At 39.0% G+C, this 20,473-nt stretch overlaps 1 protein-coding gene across 1 annotated transcript in view; it reads right to left on the bottom strand.

The window, feature by feature from the left end:
- Positions 1–20,175, bottom strand: part of CALCRL (calcitonin receptor like receptor) — a 29,777-nt gene extending 9,602 nt beyond the window's left edge. The window contains exons 1-9 of the mRNA XM_008630276.2: positions 20,083–20,175; positions 18,925–19,069; positions 17,339–17,449; positions 16,279–16,391; positions 13,841–13,932; positions 8,555–8,681; positions 6,998–7,151; positions 5,726–5,786; positions 5,532–5,614 (exon numbers count right to left, since the gene is read on the bottom strand). Coding sequence (XP_008628498.1) covers positions 5,532–5,614; positions 5,726–5,786; positions 6,998–7,151; positions 8,555–8,681; positions 13,841–13,932; positions 16,279–16,391; positions 17,339–17,449; positions 18,925–19,069; positions 20,083–20,133 — 937 coding nt within the window. The 5' untranslated portion in view covers positions 20,134–20,175. The remainder of the gene's footprint in view (positions 1–5,531; positions 5,615–5,725; positions 5,787–6,997; positions 7,152–8,554; positions 8,682–13,840; positions 13,933–16,278; positions 16,392–17,338; positions 17,450–18,924; positions 19,070–20,082) is intronic.
- Between the last annotated feature and the right edge of the window lie 298 nt (positions 20,176–20,473).

Below are 20,473 nucleotides of genomic sequence, written 5' to 3'. Positions count from 1 at the left end.
GCAGGAAGAAAATATTCACCTGTTGGAAAAGGAAATGACACTGGGAAGGAGGTCTGAAAAATAATCCCACACGCTGATTTGTGAGACTGAAAACCAGACAACAGAAACTTACACTGCTTGGCTAGCATTGTGATTGTAAAAGAAATATCAATTAAACCTCTTTGAAAACACCTTTAAGTAACTGAGATGTGGCTCTAACTTCCAGTATCCACATACACTCCTCAAACTCTCTTAACAAGTGTGCATTCAGGTACCTGCCAGTGGTAACAACCCACTTTCTCTCTGCGGTCAGTAACAGTGCATTGGTGAAGGATTGGTTCTTCTCAGATTGGTCAAGAGAGAGGATGATGCTTTTCCCTCCTTGTATTTAAATACGGTTCTTCAAAAAGCTACTTTTTATTTTTCAAACATGAATTTGGTAAATTTATAGAGAAAAAAAATCAGAATAAAAAAAGACAGGCAAAATACTGCTACAAGGAACTGTATATTCCTCTAGACAAACAGTGGATTTGGCATTCTCACAGTCACCAATTGTTGGATCTTTTATTCTTTCAGCAGAGCTGCCAATGGGGCAAGCACTGAAATGATGCTCTATGTCATTCCCTTGCACTACTGAATTTGATTATTTCCATAGTTACTAAGGCTTTTCTTGTTAGGAATGGTTTGTCTCTGTTCCTTCAGTTTGACCAGAAAAAAAATCCCAAACTGTCATTGTGAGCAAGCACAAAACTGATACATACAGAGATATGAAGACGGATATACACACACACATATCCCCAACAGCCCAAGGATGAGTAACCAGAGCAACAGCTGGTTAGGGATGAGCCCATCCCACCTGTGTCTCCTGTGCAGCCCCTGGTGGAAGCTGCAGGTAGATGAGATCCTGAGAGCTCAGCCAGTCCATCCCCTCATCCAAGGGCACAGAGACAGGACAAAGGTGCTCTGGGGACCCACTACGGAAGGGAGAGACACAGGGTCTGCTCCTATCTCAGCTTCCAGAGATTTTCTGCCCTTGCCAACAACTAGAGACAAAAGAGGGGGTGGGGGAAGAAGCTGGAAGAGAGACAGACAACTCCCTTCTAAAACACCTCGGAATTCCTGGTGTAGGAGGAGGCTCTGTCTTGCTGTAGGACAAGTGCAAGCAGGGAAGGCATTTCAGAGCACGTCTGTCACGATGCCTCCACAGCTCTGGCAGAATTCTTTCTGTCAGTTCAGGCTTTCAGAATAAATAGCTGTGTGCTATTATAGCAACATGGCCCTGGACAGATATGGGATATTATTTATATTCTGCTTACATGCTATTTAAATCATTCTAACAGGAAGTTGTTTTACATAGGAAACTACTGCATGAATTTCTCCTGGAAGCCTCCAGCTACCTTTAAGCTTTGTTTAAACAGCCAAGGTCTTCTGGTTCTTTCTCAAGGGATTTATTTAGATTTTATGTAGCCCACAATCCCCATCCAACTTCCTATAGTACATGTAGACAATGAGTCCTTCCTCTATTTCTAAATTTAATCCTTCTCAAATCTACTTGTTCAACATTAGCATGTCTCAAACGTTGAGTTTTCTGCCCTCTCATGTTTTGGTAGCATGGCCAATTCCTATAACACTGTTCTTAAGCACTAACTGAAGATGAAAGTTGCAGCAGCCAGGCATAAATAGCAGCACCCAATGAGCCGGTTTTTTTACAACATGCACGGAATTTTTCTATTTGTTTCACTTACCCACCAAAACCAAAATGCACAAAATTAAACATGCAAAGAGTTTGCAAATAGCTAAAAGGGCAAACAGAATGCTGGAGGAGGCAAAGCAAAGGGCACAGTTGAGTAGAACAGGATGAATGCCAGTAGAAGTATGTAGCACCAATTTTTGATGAAAATATCTTCTGTCAGAAAATAAGAGCGAGATCGGGATGAACTGAATTTTTAATTAAAGTGATGAAAACCGGTCCTGGTTTTAAGCAAGGTGCTGAGTAGATTTTTACATTTAAGCAAAAGTAGGGCAGTGGAACTCCTTGCATGCACATTATCATCAAATTGAGTGTGATGGTTTGGAAAAGCCCAAAGGAGCTCTGTTGTGCTATCTGCACTATGAACACAGAGTGAAATAGCAACAGCCCCACAGTGACCTGAAAATTGAACAGGGCAACTGAGCAAAAATGGAAACAAAGGCAGAGAAGGCAATCCAAGACAAAAAAAATGTGTTGGTGCCTATACTGGAAACTCAGGAGCATTTAAGTTCTGGCTTGAAAGTGTCAGTGAACTGAAGCCGAGTTTCTAAGTCAATGGGTGCTGCAGTTTTTGAATTAAACTCTCCTCATGTCCCTGATATTTCTACTTTTCTCTATGCTGAGTTTGCACTAAGCACTATAGTAATCCTTGTACTTCTAAATTCTCTTTCAGTTCTTCCTTAGGATGATATAAACAGACCATTCTCACTCAAAGCACTCAGATATTCTTAGATACAAGTTGGTAGCCATTGCTTGGCTTTTAATGCAGTTGTGCAGCTCTGTATCTTCTGCTTGGGCACAACATGGGTGTGTGCTCATGAAGACAGGTCTTATAGCTGGCCTGAGGACATTCCCAAGGCCAGGCGTAGGAGGGCTGAGCATTCAACTTCTAAACTCCTAAGCCTGGCACTGAGGCCGGCTTAAAGTCATTAAATACAAGGACATGAAAGACAAAGCTGGGAGCGCCTGAAGTTCCTTCTAGCACACCTTCACTCGGAACTTGCATCTGTACCAGTCTGTCAGACTATGACACCAATACATAACATTATTACGGGGAGAAAGGAACATCCCTGTAGCATTACTGATATAAACAATGGCATAGTGTTAGATAACTCAGTGGCACCCATACAAACAAAACCACAAGAGCACTGGCACATCTGAAGTCTACACAGAAATCACTACTGCTTTCACTAACATGCAATCCAATTCCTTTACCTTCTCCCCTCAATTTTGATCAATATTTGTCTAGCATGAAAACCAACATCACCCTCTACTGTCTCATTCCCACTCTTTTTATTTAATTGTGATTGCTTAGGCAGACAGTTGTAATTTAATGGTCAGTCGAAGACAATTCCAATCAAAGTGCAACCTGTGTCTGCTCCTGTTTCTTTGGCAGGGATCTGACCACAGTTATGTAACAACAGGGACCATAAAAGCAGCGTTGTTGTTAACTTCTTGTAATTGTAGGATTTTCAGTGATGTACAAGAGTTAAACTTCCATTGGCTTCTGCCAATTCTCCCTGGCACCCACTTGACAGTCCCCCTTCATGTTCTTTGAGATCTGCTCCTGCAAATAGAAACAGTGTCTTCCCCCTCATTATCTAATTTGCAGTTTAATATTGTTGCTTAAATGTCTACTGAAGCAGGTCATGCTTAGTAAAGTGTGGAAATTGTATCTGGCAAGCAAGCTGCTTAAGCAAATGAGGGTTCTGTTCACAAAGCCTAAACACATGCATTTAATCGAACATCTTTAGCCCTGCCTTGTCTTTTCTGAATTGAAATACTACATTTTTTGGTTCCAGGAAGGAAAGCAACTCCTTTAAAGTACTTTCACATCACAGGCAAGATGTGCAGTTTAATCTGTTATTCCTGCATGATTTTCAAATAAATTTACTGAAAAATACAAGAGAAACACCTTCAGTTGGCTTATGAAAAATATAGGAATATCAGAGATGAACAAAGTTGCAAATTGCAAAGACTCTGCCCAAACCAACCCCACAGAGATGATTATTATGCCTCCAGTAAAATCAAAGAACATTCTGAGTGTTGCCTTGAATAGAAACAAGACTTGATCATTTGGAATGGCTCCAGTGCATTTGAATCCCACAGGAGTCTGGCCACTTGCAGTGTGATTTTGTGGAGGCCACTGCTTAGAAGGAGAAAATGACCTTACATCCCAAAATGAGGTCACTTCATGGAAGATAGTACAGTCTTATAGCTTTTGCACAAATTTTTACAATGCTATTTAAAGCAAATTCTAATACGAATTATCGTTCAGCTTTGAAAAGCTTTACTTAAAGTGATAGAACTGTGAAGAGACCCCCTAACAATGGAAGTAACAACCCACAAAAAGCCCCCTCTATACCATTCTGTCAAAACAGGGGTTTCATCTTCTGTGTAAAGCAGAGAGAATAAAAATTGAAAGGATTTAGAATTGGGTTTAACTTTACAGATTAGAGCACAGCAGCTCCTTACATGAACAGATACGGCAGACCTGACTGACAGGACGGGAGATTACCAGTAATAATTCACACCCCAAGGGTCATAGCTCTCAATAATTTCATGGGCATTGCTCTGGCTGCCCACACAGAGGGGCTCAGATGCATCATGGTATCATCACAGTCTTCAACATTTAAGTTCATTAGTTAATTTCACTGAGAATGAAAAAGGAGTCACAAGAATCCCAGGATTTATACAATGGTCTTCTGAGAGAATTCTCTATGCATGGAATGCCCTCCACAGGTAGGAGGAGGTTAACAGAAAAAGAAACTCTTGTAGATCAGGACCCAAAATTATTTCCATGAAGTTACTTAAGGTTTTCATTCTTAATCAACTGCCTTGTGTGAACTGAAAGGCCAGGAGAAAAGTCAGCAGACATGGACCCACCAGTTTGGCCAGAGCAGCTCAAAGTTTCTGTTACAATAAAACAAATAACTGTCATACGCAGTCAGGGGCTAATCATATATAGAATGCCTCTATGCTAATTATGTAGATAATTGTTTAAGTAGATATCTATTTCTATTTAGCAACAATCTACTGACTGAATTTCATAGGTTAAATCCAGTCCCAGTGCAACTGACATACCACATTGATTTTTATGCAGTAATGTTTTCAGTTACTCACCTAGAATTGCATTTAGCAGTGAACACTGAATAGAGCTGGCATTACCTTGGGGTGTCAGACAGAACACTGTGCTCTAAGAGTTCATGAGAACTCCAGAAACAGAGGAGCTGCAACACCCCAGTGGCCAAAGCAGACAGTGCTAAATTAGTATCAGAACAGGAGCAGTCACAGGTACTGGCAGAACCATTTGCACTGATTCTATCCCAAGGGCTTGCTCTAGTTTCTTTCCATCCCATATTCCCACCCACAGTCAGTCCTGGCATCCAAATCCCCTCTCCCTGCACCTCAGAAAGTCTGGTGGCTGTTTGGCCACAGCACAGCGACACAATGCGGCTTCTAGCATGGTACACCTGGCAATTAGTCTGGGCATGAGAGGCATTCTCAGCTAAAGGAAGGATTTGAAATTCCCCTCCAGTACTCCAGGTAAGGTTTAGCCCTTCCTCATCACCAGCATTTTAATGGAGTGATAATCAACATTGCAAACCCTGAGTTTCTCAAAGGAGCAGAGGCAGAGATCCTTAGTAAGGCCAAAGCTTCTTGTACCTGGTGTGTCTGAGGCACCTGCTGGGTTAAGAAGCAGACTCACAAGTGACAGTGACCTCCAAATCTTAGCTTAAGGCTCTTACCTTTATAAGTCCATCAAGAGCAGACAGAAAACAAACAAGAAAACAAAACATTATCTGAAAAATGCTTACCAGGAGAGCAGCACAAATAGGGCCATGGATGATATAAAGCAGATGAGTATCAGAGCTGATCCAACAGCTAGAGAAAACAAATAGGAAAAGGTAAAAACAAGGCATTTATTACCTTTGGTTATTTTTAACCTTAAAGAAAATATAAAAGTTTTGCAAAGCAAGCTGAAATGCTACCTACTTGTCATTATAATATAAACTTCTTGCAACAGCATGTATGCAGGCAGGGATCAGTGGAAAACCTGTGAAGAAAACAGTATTTTCTTCATTAGTAAACCTGGTTAATACCTAAGTAAACTTGCAAATCTTGCAGGACTCTTCTGTATTTTCACCTCAACCAAACTATATACCTGCAGAGCAAATGAACTAACACAGACCAATTTAATCTTTCTTTTCTTAGATTTCTTTCTGAGGGCTGTGTGAAACCTTATTCCTACTGACTTGCCAAGAAGTCCACGGCAACGCACAGGAAAGGCAAATCAACTTTGGACTTTTTAGAACGCAACAAGTGATCTTCATTAACACGGCTGCTTTTCAGGCTGCAATCTGCAGTAACACCAAACAGGTAGGTAACATTAAAATGGTGATTGCATATGTGACCACAGCTTTAACAGTATGACCAGTGGTGAGCGCGTTCTCACTGGTATGAGGACAAAGTATCAATACCTTGCTGGGTATTCAGAAAACAACTGTGAAATTAGACTCAACAGATCAAGCCAAATGAAAAAATTTGAAAAGAATAAGCAAATTAGTCATCTGAGGCCCTTGACACGCTGGTGGTACCTGATCTTCAGGAGCTGGTGAGCACCTGTGACCTTCCAGCCACGTCTCAGCTGTGCCTGCAGTGGGACAGAGTGACCCAGGTACCAAGTCACATTAGAGCTGTGTGCGCCCATACACCGCATCTGCAGAGAGCCTCCACTTTCACTTTGTGAATAAGCCCTTGTGCATTATCTGAAGTGACCAGGCTTGTTAGCTTTGATACCGATACTACTTGAGATCTTCTGTTACAGCTATTCTGTGTTTGCTTAGTGAACAATACAGGTCAAATGGAGCTGTTGGAAAAATAAATCCTCGACCATCTCTAACTCAGTTCTGACCCTCTACCCTAGGCACGGTAAGACTTCTCTGAAAACAAACATTCATTCCTGAATAAACATCTTCGAGGTGAGGAACAATGAATAATTACTTCTTAAGGTCTTTTTTATAATAGGAGACTATTTTCTCTATACAAAGGAGGAGTCACTTCCTGACTCCAGAAATGCATAATCTCTCTCTCGGCAGAGAGAGCTTCCTACATTAATATTTCTAAGCTTGTTAAAACACTACAGAAAAAGACTGGGGGTGTGCGCCATTGTCACTCAAAGCTACAGCTCAGAGAGGCAAAGGTACGGATGTTTGAAGGAGGAAGAGGCTGCATTGACCTGAAAATACACAAAGTGAAATCACATACCCCAGCCAAGAAGGTAATACCACATCAAGTGCTGCTTCTCAGCAAAAACAGCCACCACAATCAGAGTATGCAGGTAAATGCCTTCACACAGCATCCAGAAGTAGTTGCAACCCATCAGGTACAGGTAGATGAACTGTGACACTTTGCAACTAACCTGAAGGGAAAAAAAGCAGAGCATAACATAAATTTTTAATTTGCAGAAATCTCAGAGCTTTATTTGCAAAGCAGAAAAAAATACTACTCAAGGTAATGTTTATTCTGTTTTCCACTACAATTACACATTTATTTACTTTTTAAAATAGAATTTTCCGGGCATTACAATCCCATACTTTATGGTGACATTAAACTTAATAACTGAGTCTGGGTTTTAATTCATATGTGAGGACCCTGAGATCCTCAAGTGTGGTAGAATGCTGTAATGATATTTTGCCTTATTGCAAACCTTGCCACACTTAACCATTCCAAATCCTTAATTATCTGTTAGTAACCACAGAAGAAATGTACTTTGATGTGGGTAATCCCCTCTCAGTTTTACTCACCACAACATACAACTACTCCAGAGAACAATTCATGTTTTTAAAATGCTTACAATACTTATGATTCTAACATACTCATAACTGCACCTAGGGACCGAGAGCTTGCAGCAGGTTCTGGAGGAACCTAGCATTTATTTGTATTTATCTTTGTTCAAAATATATTCTACAATTTAAATGCTATAATATAATTTATTATGAAGTCTAAAATGTGAGGTTGTGAACAAGGAGCAACAGCTAACTTGCAGATTGGTCACATGAAATCCTTTTTTCCCCCTCTTTCCAACATGTTTGATTGTTCTATTTCTGCCACTTGGCTTAAAACAAACCAAAACCCAATATTGTTTTACCATTCTCTGCTCCCTCACTCACTTGATGATGATTATTATCAGCTATCTCAATATGTATTCCAGGACATTGATGACTGCTTCTACAGGAGAAAGAGAAATTATCTTTTTACTCGATTCAGCTTCTGGAGTTTTGCCCTAACTTCCACAGAATTAGAATTTATCTTCCATGTCTAAATAACAATAAAGACAGAGCTAGGGATTTGTTTGTTTAGGTATTTCATCTTTAGGGTCTCCTGTTGCAAAAATAAATTGTTCTTATTTCAACTGAAGATGGCCAAGTTAAAGCCATGAGAAACCAGCAGACAGATCAAAAATACCTTGCAAAACATTTTTTCCTGCCCTTCCATGGTGAATACAGCTGTCAGCCTCCCTGACATCATCTAGAATAGGCTTCCCTGCAGTTGTTTCAGGGCAAAAGTGACTCTGTGGAGCTGAAAAGAGGCGTTCAGTAAGCTCAGTCTCTTCAAGCACTTTTACTATTTCACAACCTCGAATGTGCAATGTCCTGAGCCCTGTGAGACATCTGCTGTACTGCATCACACGGACACAGCGTTAGGAGTGCTTTAACCTCACTATACACAACATTTCATCAGCTCTGCAGCTCCCACCTCTGCTGCACTGCTCAAGTTATTCACATACAAATAAACAAGGCTGTCAAATAGACTTTCACTTACTGGGTTAGTTGCAACTAATTCCTGGTTGTTGGCAACTGCTGTCAGTGAAATTATTGTTACAACAGAGTTGCAAACAAAAGAGAAAAACAGATTTTTATGCAGGGTAATCCTTTGGCAACTCAAGCTCCTAGAAAAGATAAACAAGAACAAATGAGTACATGGGAGGACAACTATGTGTACCTGGGGACAACTCTGACATTTTGAAATGCTAGAGCTCTTGATTTTACTAATAAGTCTTACATCAACCCTTTCTTCAGATCCAGAGCAAATTTCATACAATGACATGAAAGGTAGCACCTTTGCTTAAACACCAACAGGAAGAAAGCAAATACATTTAGGTCCAATATGTTTATAGTGAAGGACCTGCTTTGTAGTGGCCAGCTGAAAATTATCTGAATGCTGATAATAATTTTCAGAAGAATGACTTTTTTTTTTTTTTGGTTAGTATCTGAAGAATTTCCCAATTACCTATCACACCTGAGCTTGACGAAGCTGTCTTACCCTGTTTCCATTTACCCAAATCTGTCCAGATCTTTTGAGGATAATTCCCTTTTACTCATATTCTTGTCATTTTTCTTCCTTCAGCCTAAAGGCTGAAGAAACATTTAAATAAACAAAATAATGCAAATCTCACCCTGATTTTTGTGTCTAACTAAGTTATAAACAATTTATAGGCTATAATTAGAAAATCACTAAAGAACTGCATTAAATTGTGTTGATTTCTAAGGTTTGCTTTTAATCTTGAAATAAAATTAAAGAGAGAATTTATTTGGAAGGGCTTTTTTAAAAAAAAACCCAGAGGTTCAACAATATCAAACAATGTTGAACTTAGGTGCAGCAACTTTCTGTTTTCCTGCCATTCTAGAGGAAGCAGGAATAACTCAGTGTATTCCAAGAGGCGGGACTGCTTCTCATTCAAGTTTTTCCAGTGAACTCCTGGATTGCTTTGGAGAAAGCAGCGACTGAAGCCTCTGCTGCAGTCTGTGCTCTCTAATCTGCCTGTCTCCAGTTAATGGCCAGAGAGATGGAGTGCAGCTGATTGACACTTTGGAATGACCAACTGGGGGAGAAAATCTACCACTTACACACATGCCACTGCTGCTCCCTGAGAGAAATCACAAACACATTCACAGGGGCAGCAGGGGACATGACTAAATTGTCACCCAAGGGGAAAAAAAAAAACAACAGGCTTTCTGGCCTCTTCAAATAGCATGCCTGGAAGAAAAGATAAAGGGGGAACATTGGTGATTAATTTTTAATTTGAGAGGATAGAAGGGAGAACTTTGTATTTTTTCAGAGAAGTGCAGATATGGAATATTCACAAAGGCTGGAGGAATAAATTGAAAACTGGTGACAGATGAAACAACAATCAATGTGACCCAAAGGAAAAAAAGGACAGTCCCAAAAGCTTGGTGATAGGGCAGATCTTGGCTGCAAGCTTTGCAGTTCTCACAAGAGCTGTGTACAAAGCACCCACAGATCCCTGGACGAAGCTCACAGGTTTGGGTACACACTGTGCAAGGTCTGAGACAGTCCGAGGCCATGGCACTAAAAACAGGGGAAGGAAACCCCTCTAGACACCAGTGCTGCCATTCAGCAAGGACCTACAGGAAACTTTGGTTGCCATGTGTCATTTAGCTGAAAAAATACAAAAGAAAAAGCCTCCAAAATACAGAAAACAGGGCTGCATATGAACTTGAGGAAAAAATATATTCCATTAGGCTCTTTAAGGTTTTGAGTCTTTTGTTTTAATGCCCCAAACATACAAACTTTAATTATTATAACATGCAGGGTCTTATGGTCTTTGAAAATGTATTTTTATATGGTTTTTTTCCTATATGGTTTACATATGAAAAGAGAGACAATACTAGATTCCAGCGAAGGGCTTTGTGTAAACAAGTCCTGAAAAACTCTGGAATTCTGTCTGCTTATTGTTAAGACTCAAGGCTCAGGCAAGGAAGAGCACGTACAGCTAATGGGGCCATCTCTCCGGGTCATCCCGCAGCTGTTCCTGTTGAATATTCAAACACACCCATCCACACCCACCTCCACCCATGCATGAAAGGATTGAAAGGATCACCGACAAGAAACAAAAAGCAAGACTGATGACATTTAAAAACTGGTTTTGGTAATAAAAGGATCTTTCCTAAGCTTCCCCACCCTCCCTCTTCTGTTATCCTTCCTATATTCCTTTTTTCTGACTGTTTTTCTTAATGACATAATATCCTTTAATCACTTCTCATATTTATGACCTAAAAACATTTGAATGACCAACCCCTCAATTAAACAATGTGTATTAAAATAAAAGCAGACTTCCTATTAAATTACCTATTTCCCTTCCTATTTAAACTCCTGTATATCTTGGGAATTAGGGAAAAATTAATTTCTCCAACATTTCTCCAAAAGAAAAAAGGGTGACATTTTCAGAAGCCCCTAAATGAGTTTAAGATCTAAGATTTTAAGGTATTCCAATACTGCAAAACTCAAGCAGTGAGATCCATGTGTGCATCTAAGGGGAATTATCTGTTCAGATGACATTACTGAAAGTGACTCAGCCAGCTCCTGCTCCATAACAATCCAATAATTAGTGCTTTGCCCACTCTCTCTTTAACACAGTGTTGCTCTCCTCTGTGGAAGCTGTCATGGGATTTGACATGACACTTGATCAACAGCAAGTCTTTTAGATCAGGTGGGTTTCTTTGGGTTTTTTTTGGCTGCTTTGATTTTTGTTGTGGGGGGGATGGGGACACCTTTGAAACTATAGCTCCCCTTTATCCGAAACCACTGCTTTTTTAAGTACTCTCTTGCCTCTTTTTTCATTCTTTATGAAAATCCTACAACTATTTTAACATTTATAACACATGCATGACCTCGAGTATGGAACAGAATGAGAAAGCAGAGACACTGCAGAAGTTACTTTTATGTCTCATAGATGAGTTCTCAGAGAAGTTCAGACTTCCAAGCTTATGACCCATTTCATACTGTTAAACCAAGAACTCCAACGCACTTGGGGAACACAAGTCACAAACTGGACAAGTATTTCCAAGGAGAAAATTTTCTGAAGAAAAAACAAAATTTAAAATGCAAACATAAAATGTAGAAAAATTTTAGTCCTAAAAAATAATTCAAGTCCCAAACAATTGATTATTTCCTTTGGGGAAAAGTTTCAAATTTCTAGTCAAATCTAAAGATATCCCAATGATCAGAAATCCAACAAATGCTGTCCAGAAGCTGTCAGTCAACTTAGAGAATAAACTTTTTGGAAATGACAAATTCAAAGACACCCCCCCCACTGGTACAAAAAAAGAAAAAAAAAAAAAGGCCACCTGTTAAAGCTATGAATAATTATCCAAGCTTTAGCTGATACATAATACATCCTGGTATTAATCTAGGTCCTTAAATACCCTTCTGCTACTAAAAATACTTTAGAGGAACTGTACATCCCAAGAGAACAGCTTGCAGAGGACTTTCTTTAGCTTCCTTTGAATTTTGTAATTTCCTTTTATATCCCAACATAACCACAGTCTAGAAAATGTGGTTTGTGGGTCTGGATTGAATCCATGCGGTTCTCTGAGCAAGGATGATCCTGCTACCGGAAAAGAAAATCCCTGGATGGTTAGACAAACACAACATCGTATTTCACAGGATGGCAGCAAAGCAGATCACCTGCTTTTGCAGTAAGTACCACAAGCAAAGATGAAACTGGTTTTCATACTATGGTATAGAAAAACCACGCTTGACTCTGTGAATTTAGAAAATCATATCCTACTCCAAATCTTTTTCTTTTCCCCTGTGTTAAAGCATTTTTCCTGTCACATTAGCTATTTAGTCTGCTAAGCTTTATGACATTTATTGCAACAGTATAGACCTTTTTTATGCAACATCAAAGTTCTTATAAGGACTCAGCCATTTCACATGTTGAGTTTCTGGAAGGAAAGTGAATTTGGAAAGGGGAAGCATTGTTTTTACAGGTCATACAAAAATAAGCTGATTAAAAACAATTATCTGTGTTTTCCTCCTGAAACGAGATCAGAAAAAGCTGAAATGTCATCTTGATTACTGGACTTCAAAAGAAAGGCTACAAAGTGGAAACATTGTTTGTTGGGGATTTGCAGAAATGTTGTGGAAGCCTGGGGAAATAATGCACAGCTAAAGTGAAAGCATCGTTTCAGCCAGATGGGACTGAAAAGGAGAACTTTTTTTATCATCAGCTGCCTCCACCTAATTAATCAAAGTCCACAGCATGAGAAAAGCAGCATCCACTGCCAGTGTATCTGCTACTCCTATGTAAATGCCAGGAGGAAATGCAGGCTGGAGTGAGGCAGCAGGGTACAGTGGTAGGAGTAGGTGAGCGCGAGGAGCAGATGTGTTTGCCAAGGAGAAGGGATGCACAAATCATTAAACCAGGCCAGGCTGACATGGGGAGCCCACACTGGGCACTGTAGCAGCTGGCACAGGGAACAACTTGTCTTTCTCAGCTCTCCTCATACGGCAACACCCCAGGTTTCACCTTCCCACCAGGCCTCAGCAGCTTCTTAAAGGAAAAGAAAAAGAAAAGGAGTCTTTCATAGGGAAGGAAAGAAAGTTCACAAGATATGAAGTAATAAGACTAATTTGAAAAGGCCTGTATGTTATATTATGAGCTGTTGTGACAGGGTGATACACTGCTCAAACTTCCTTTCAAGAAGGTGACACAGTAACTGTTAGTCAGCAGATGACAAGCCTATCATACACAATGCTGTGAATAAAAAAATGGGATTTTTTTTGTTATTCCCATTTCTACTGCAGATCTTAGCCTTACTTTCCTTACAGTTGTCATACTTTGTGGGTACTGACTTTGGAATGCTACTGTACCTATCAAATGTCATCACTATTTTGGTTTCCACTTGCTCTTTAGTTCAGCTGATGCTTGGCATAACACAGAATCATAAAACATCCTGACTTGGAAGAGACCCACAAGGATCATTGACTCCAATTCCTAGTATCCATACTGTAATTTATCACTAAAAAATCCATACATCACAAACCCAAAATGAACAAGCATTTTCCCATTTCCTATTTTCAATATATTCCACAGGTTTTGGGTTGCAGGTTTTTGATTTTAGATATCTGAGAAAGGAAACCTCCTTTTTTGTTACAATATAATGTCCAATACCAAAGCTATATACTGGCTTTCTTCACCTTCCTGCTCCATCTAATTTCATTTGGATGGCTGGTGTCCCAAAGTACTGAAACCAGGATTGTGGCAACCACTGGTATTTGATAAAGGATTTTAAATATACTTACTTAAAATAAAAGAATATGCCAAGAGAAATCAGAAGTGATGCAATTGAAAGGCCATGTCCGATGATGGCCAAGTAATACAAGTTCAGAGCAGTCTGTAACACAAAAACAAAGCCAAGTGATTCAGACACAGCTACTGCTGATAAAGCACATATTTATACATCTCTTCTGCAGTTAAAGTGGCTATAAGACTAATAAGAAAAAAAACCCAAAACCATTTCAGGTAATTATGGAACAAGTTCAGAATCCTGCCAACCAACATCCTACTAAAATCTCTCTCCCTAGGGAACACAGCAGATTAATTGAAGTAATCACTAAAATTTACCTCTTACCAGTTAAAACACCAAGTTTCCAATATACACTACTATGGTTTTTTTCTGAGTATTTATATAACCTGGCTATTTAAGTTCCTGTACTGGCTGCATTGCTGTCTGAGGCTTGATTCCTCTCTTAACACAACTCCTAAGTAAAACATGTGCTTGCTGTATGAATTTATGTATTTTTTCCCCATAGAATGTTTTTTCTCAGCATTTAAAGATACTTCCTTCAAAGTAAGCTGTGATTATGGTACTGGAAATTCAGTTTTTATTGAGCATTTAAGGAAGGGCATGAAAAAAGTTAACAATTACTTAAAAATAGTGAAGACTAAGCATGTTAAATAAGCCTACAGTAAATCATGGAATTATGAAAATCTGGGTAGATACAAAAGGTAAGAAAAAGGAACCGGTGATTTAATATTTGGAATATCTTCATGTTATCATTAATTCTTGTAGCTAATATATTAATTAACTAATTAATTATATCAGAAAGTAACAAACCTTTGCTTTCAGTCATGGAATCTGTCTTTCAAAAAACTCTTGCTCCATTCAATGTAAGATTATCATTTGGCACGTAACAAAAATGAAGATTTTCAGGTTGAACCTTATACTCTCCCAATAAAGCACAACTATTTGGGTTCCAGAGGGAGAAGTAGAGCACACATCCAAATGCTCACATACTGAAAACTCTGTGTATCCTCTCAACTTATCATTCCAAGTTAGGACAGAATAATTGCAGCTTGCTATATACACTGACTTTTGAGATAATATAAAGAGATTGCAGGTAAAGCTTTAAGTAGGTTGTAAGATGACACAAGGGTAACTCTTTGTATGTGCTAGAAATTTTCAAATTATAATTATTTTTAAAAATGACATAACTTCCTTAAAAAACACCCAAATGGCAATGCAATAGGTATAAGTGGAACTTACTATGAAATTTGGAAAGTGAAAAATTTGGGAGTGAGAAAAATCAAGCGTTACCCCCAAATGCTAAAATTTGAGATGTGTAAAGGACAACAGCCTTTCTATGACAGGTCCATATCCTGTACCACCCCCTCACTCAGTGACCAATCCAGGCAGAGGTGCATTTTAAGGATTTAGAGACTTCCCCTCAATTTAGAACAGGCACAAAAGCATGGTACAGCAGGAACCACTGAGGACAGTAACAATGAGAATTGAACAACGCACAACAGCCACAGTTATTGTGCAGTGTCTCATCTGCCTTCCAAGCAAAGTGAAGGGATAATGCTGCTGAGCGTAACAACACAGAGAGCAGCAGCAAGGCTTTCTTTGGAGCTTTTATTCCATACAATGGCTTCAGATTTGTGACAGCATTGAAATATGCTGGCAAAATAGCCCAAGGGAAACTACCTCATTATTCATAAAGAAAGATCATCATAGATCTGCTCCTTTCTGAATAATATCCTCCATTCCCAGCCAAATATTAGAAAGAATCAATGAATTACGGCAATTCTGCTAATAGAATTAAACTGCCATTAGCAAAATCAAAGTCTCATGGTTTGAGAAAAAGCAATAATAAAGTGCCTTATTATCATCTGTAACCATCTTTTGCCCAATGTGGTTTTTAGGTAAGTACCCCAAGGCATTCAACAGCAATGGCGCAGTCAGTTAGAAACTCTCTATTACACGTCAGATTTCTTGACACAGTCTGCTATTTCTGAGCCCTTTAACATGAGGTCCAAATTAATTTACAGACTATCCTGGTCTGTAGTTTATAGCCCTGGTTCTTCCCATAACTGAATGTTTGATAAACATAAGGAATATTAGTGGACATACAGCTGGGGAACGGGGCAAAATACGCAGTTTTGCCCATTGAATCCTCACATATCACAAAGTATAGCAAAGAGGTCAGTTAGAGATTTTTTTTTCTTCTTCTAAATCTTTTAATGGATGGGCATGTTCAAGATGAACCGAAGTCTATAAAAATAGCATTTATACATAGACCCACACAGGTATGTGTGGGAACAGAGCCTACTTTTGGTATATAGAAAACTACCCAAAGCATTGTTGCATCAACTCTGCTGCCTTTTGAGTTTTGAAACTTATAAAGATTTTCAGTTCAGTTTCTTGACACTGGTATCATGCACTCATTTCTTTCTTTACCTTCACTTTTTCATGTGTATAGATGTTGCACTGGGTGTAGTTTGTCCATGTCCTGTTGCTTTCTGGGTGTCTAAACCAATTCCCATTTGGATCACAGATCTTCGTAACTTTTTCTACAATCAAAGTTGATGGAATGAAAAACAAAAGAAGAAAAGTGAAAGAAAAATACAGCAGTCAGCACTGAAGTTCTATTTCCTGATGCCAAGTATTTAACAAAGATTGGCAAACAAGTGACAGCTTTATTAATATGACTAGAGAGACTTCGCTTGTTACCATGAATTCTGAGAAACTTGAGGCCATTGCTTTTGCTTGGCAAGAGCAACCAATGATGTGATTTTCCTTAAGAAAACAAATAGATTTTTCTTCTCCAATCCATTAAGTATCAAAATACATTGAACTAAGTGAACTACCAGATGAAGGCTGTAGAGAACTACCAGATGAAGTGACAAGAATATTTAAATGGCTTGTTTAACATCCAAGATGGAAACTAAAGCCTAACATCCTACCACTATAAATTAGTACTGGACAGGAGGGAAAACATCAACAGTGAAACTGCTCAAGAACCAAACTGGAAAATTGCTGGAAACACAATGATTTCTATCATCAAATAGAAAGAGGCACAAAAAGACCCAGGGGAATACAAAGTGCGCAGAAAGAGACAAGACTAGAAATGTATGACATTTTCCACATGCTCACAAAGCTAAGCCCACAGAAACAGGAAATGATTCTAAGTGGGAGAAACTCTCTGTCAACTTCAACTTTTAAACTGAGGTAAAAGAGTAAGTCATATTTCTGCCTGTCTGTCAGAAAAGCTCATCTCTAAGAGGAAAGAACTGTGATCTAACTTCAATTCCTACTCCCTAATCTACAGAATTCCCAGAAAAGAAAATAAATAACTTGTCAGTTTTCTATGTGATAAAAGGAAAATGCAAATAATGCGTCTCGAGTTTCTGAAATCCCAGAGCATTAATGACTTGAGTGAGGCAAACAAAAGACATCAAGCCCCCAGACCTTCATTTCAACGAGAAATACATTGATGTAGAAGTCAGTGCACTCATACCTGATGGGTTGAAATCCTGAAAATAGTCAGGACAACGCTGCACTGACACGGTTCCGGCAGCAACATCGCTCCAGCACAACCAGCCATCCCAGGTCCTGTTACAGTAAGGACCTGCAAACAGATAGAGACCTGGGAATAAAATAACTCTTGTTTCAGAACAGTCTTTCAAAGGTAAGATGTGGGACTGGGTAAGGTAGGTTTGCAGCAATGAGGAAAAAAAAAGAAAAAGAAGACTTAGCATTGGTTGGTTAAAACTTCACTTAACAGAGATAGTTCCTTACACATACATTTCTTTGAACACGTTTAAAAATCTTTTCTCATTCACCTTGAAATGGCCTACATCTACAATTTGCAAGCCTCAGATCTAGGGCATGGTGGGCAAAAACCCCCTAAATGGATTCATCTCAATAATGTCCCTTAGCAAAGAACCTCATGCTTCCAAAGATGGTTTTACTGATTTTTTTTATATTTTGGATGTATACCAAGCCTGTATATATGTTTCCTCATTCATAGAAAACACAGTGGTATCCCAGAAGCCACAAGAAAGCCTGGCTGGGAGGAGCCACACTGGCTCTGCCTCAGGCTGAGCTGAGCCTGCAGCAGTCACTGGACAAACACTTCCCCAAGTGCCCCAGGAACAGGGAATCCAGTGCCCCTCAAGAGCCTGTTCCAATGTCTCATTCCTCACACACATTTCAACATCTAAAATAAACCTCCCTTGAGAATGAGCTGGCGTTTTATAAACAGCTTCTTTCCCAAAAGGCACACGGAATGACTGACCATCTGTACAAATTTGAAGATGTTTTTATTATCTCACTTCAGTTTTCTTTTAAAGACTTAATAATGTCCCCATCTCAAAGGCTGCAGTTTTCAAAAGTCATGTTATTCCTCCTCATCTGAAGATTTTCCAGTTTATGCAGATCCTTCTGAAGCTGTGAAGCCCCAAGCTGGGCATAAGCTTACACTGCCATACTTGTATCCATTTCTGACCTCCAGGCACTCAGTTCCTTCAAAGAATCATTTCAGATGAGAAGAATCTCTTTGTAAAAGAACACAATCCCCTTTGCTTGCCTCAAAAGCTATTCAGTATTTCCAGAAGCTACCAAGTGAATACAGCAACGGGTGGAGTGGCTGAGGTCAGCTTTGAGTGACTTATCAGGAAAAGCAATAATGACACTATCACAACCCTCAGAACAGGGAAACTGTGTGGATTAAGATACTTGCAAGTTTTAAAGGCAGATGTGACCAGGCAGACAGAGGTGTTATAAGAGCATGAAATGAAATAAGGTGGTAAGATTAATTAGTCATGATTTTTTAATATAGATATCTATTTAAACTAACATTTCTTACTTCATCAGAAAGAAGAGCTTTGTGTTATATCAGGAGTGGTGCTATGGGCAGGTAATGTAACATATTACTTCATGCATCCCAAAGTGATGTTTATAAAAAATTGGGCAAATATTGTTACAACCTGAAAAACAACTGCTAGCAAGACAAGAAATTAATATAATGAAAGGATCCTGAATTACTGTAATTATATCCGTTGACCACTTGCTTTAGTAAAAGCTCATAAGGAAACAATCTACCTTCTTTCTTGTGGATAGGATCTTGCATAATCTTCTGGTAGCATTCATACTGGGCTGTCATGATTTTATTCCGTGTAACGCTCAGCTGGGCAAAGTCCATTGTCGTGTTCTGATGCCCCTCAGATGGTGTAGCAGTGGCAAAGAACTAAGAGGAAAAACACGTCTTTTAGCAAACCACATACAAGCTCCAACATCAATCTTTTCAAATATTATCCTTTAAATATTTAATTAAATATTAATATTTTACTGAAAGAGAATGATCTTCCAATCTTATTACTGACAATATGATTTTATGTATTTCTGGTTAATTAGCAATTCTTACTACTGAATCGTGATAAATGTCTCCTGAATGAGCATGGGGGAGGAACAACTGGCAAGATTTGTAAATAATAATGGCAACGTGCATAGAAAGCACTGAGACGGTCAGAGGGATACAAACAGCTTTTGTGAAAGCCAGTGAAATGTATCAAAGTTCAGTCTAAAAGACATTTCAGTCAGACCCAAAATGATCCTTTACCAAAAAAACCCTTCCATATATTTTATGCACTGAAGCATTTGGCTTGTCCAGAGCTATTTGGTTTCTCTGTAGTCTGGTGAACCATAAAGTCAACCCTCAGAAAAAAAAATGGTATTGAAAAGACAAGACATCCACTTTGATGGTTATAAAAATTAAAAATTAAAAAATCTTAGGAAAGCTGATCTTGACCAAAACCTGAACCTTTTAAGTGAATTTTTAATAGTAATTAAATATTTTATGGGAAGCTACTAAGCTTCTCAGAAAAACACAGCTGCAGATTGAAATACTGTACCACTGTTGAACAAGGGATGAAATTAAAATTTCTGAGGATGTCCTCTGAATCTCAGTTAGTCATCTTCTCCTCTTCCTGGGGTCCGCAGGGTACTGCTTCTAGGTCACTTGTCCACTGCTAGTGTTCTGATCCAGCAGAGAATACGCTGGATTCAGTAGAGGTAAATACTGTTTCTGTTCCTTTGCCAAAGGAATTTAAAGGACAACAGAAGGTAGATAAAGATCCTGTTGTTCAGAAGCTACATTTGAACACAAGATTAGCTCTTTCTGTTTCCATATTAATAATTTCTATGGTACTCTTTACAGGGTTGTTAAAACTGGAAGTGATTTTAAAAATTCATAAGACTCACCATAGTAACCGATAAGAAGAATAGCAAAAATGTGATCCAGATTTTTGTCATTTTTAAATCTGGTGCAGTGAATTTTGTTGTAGCTGAATGAACTCAAACTGCAATAGAAAAAAAAAAAATAGAAAGAAATTTAGCAATTAATGAAAGCCAAAACTGATAAAAGACTTTCATATTTTCTTTCTGAACTAAAATCGATGGAGGTCATCTCCATTTTTATTCATGCACAGTGATGCCACGTGAAATACACAGGGATGCACAATATGGTGTCAAAACAAGGCACTCAGTTCCTCAGCACTGAACTCCAGCAGCAGGGATTTCTGCACTGCTCCTCCACTGCCTCGCCCAGCCCCTTCAGAGGGTTTGTCTCCGGCAGGTGCCTGGTACCAACCCC

The sequence above is a fragment of the Corvus brachyrhynchos genome, unplaced genomic scaffold, assembly GCF_000691975.1.
Source record: "Corvus brachyrhynchos isolate BGI_N302 unplaced genomic scaffold, ASM69197v1 scaffold370, whole genome shotgun sequence".
Taxonomy (NCBI): Eukaryota; Metazoa; Chordata; class Aves; order Passeriformes; family Corvidae; genus Corvus; species Corvus brachyrhynchos.
The sequence above is the reverse complement of the archived record's forward strand: the minus strand, read 5'-3'. Positions and strand labels throughout refer to the sequence as shown.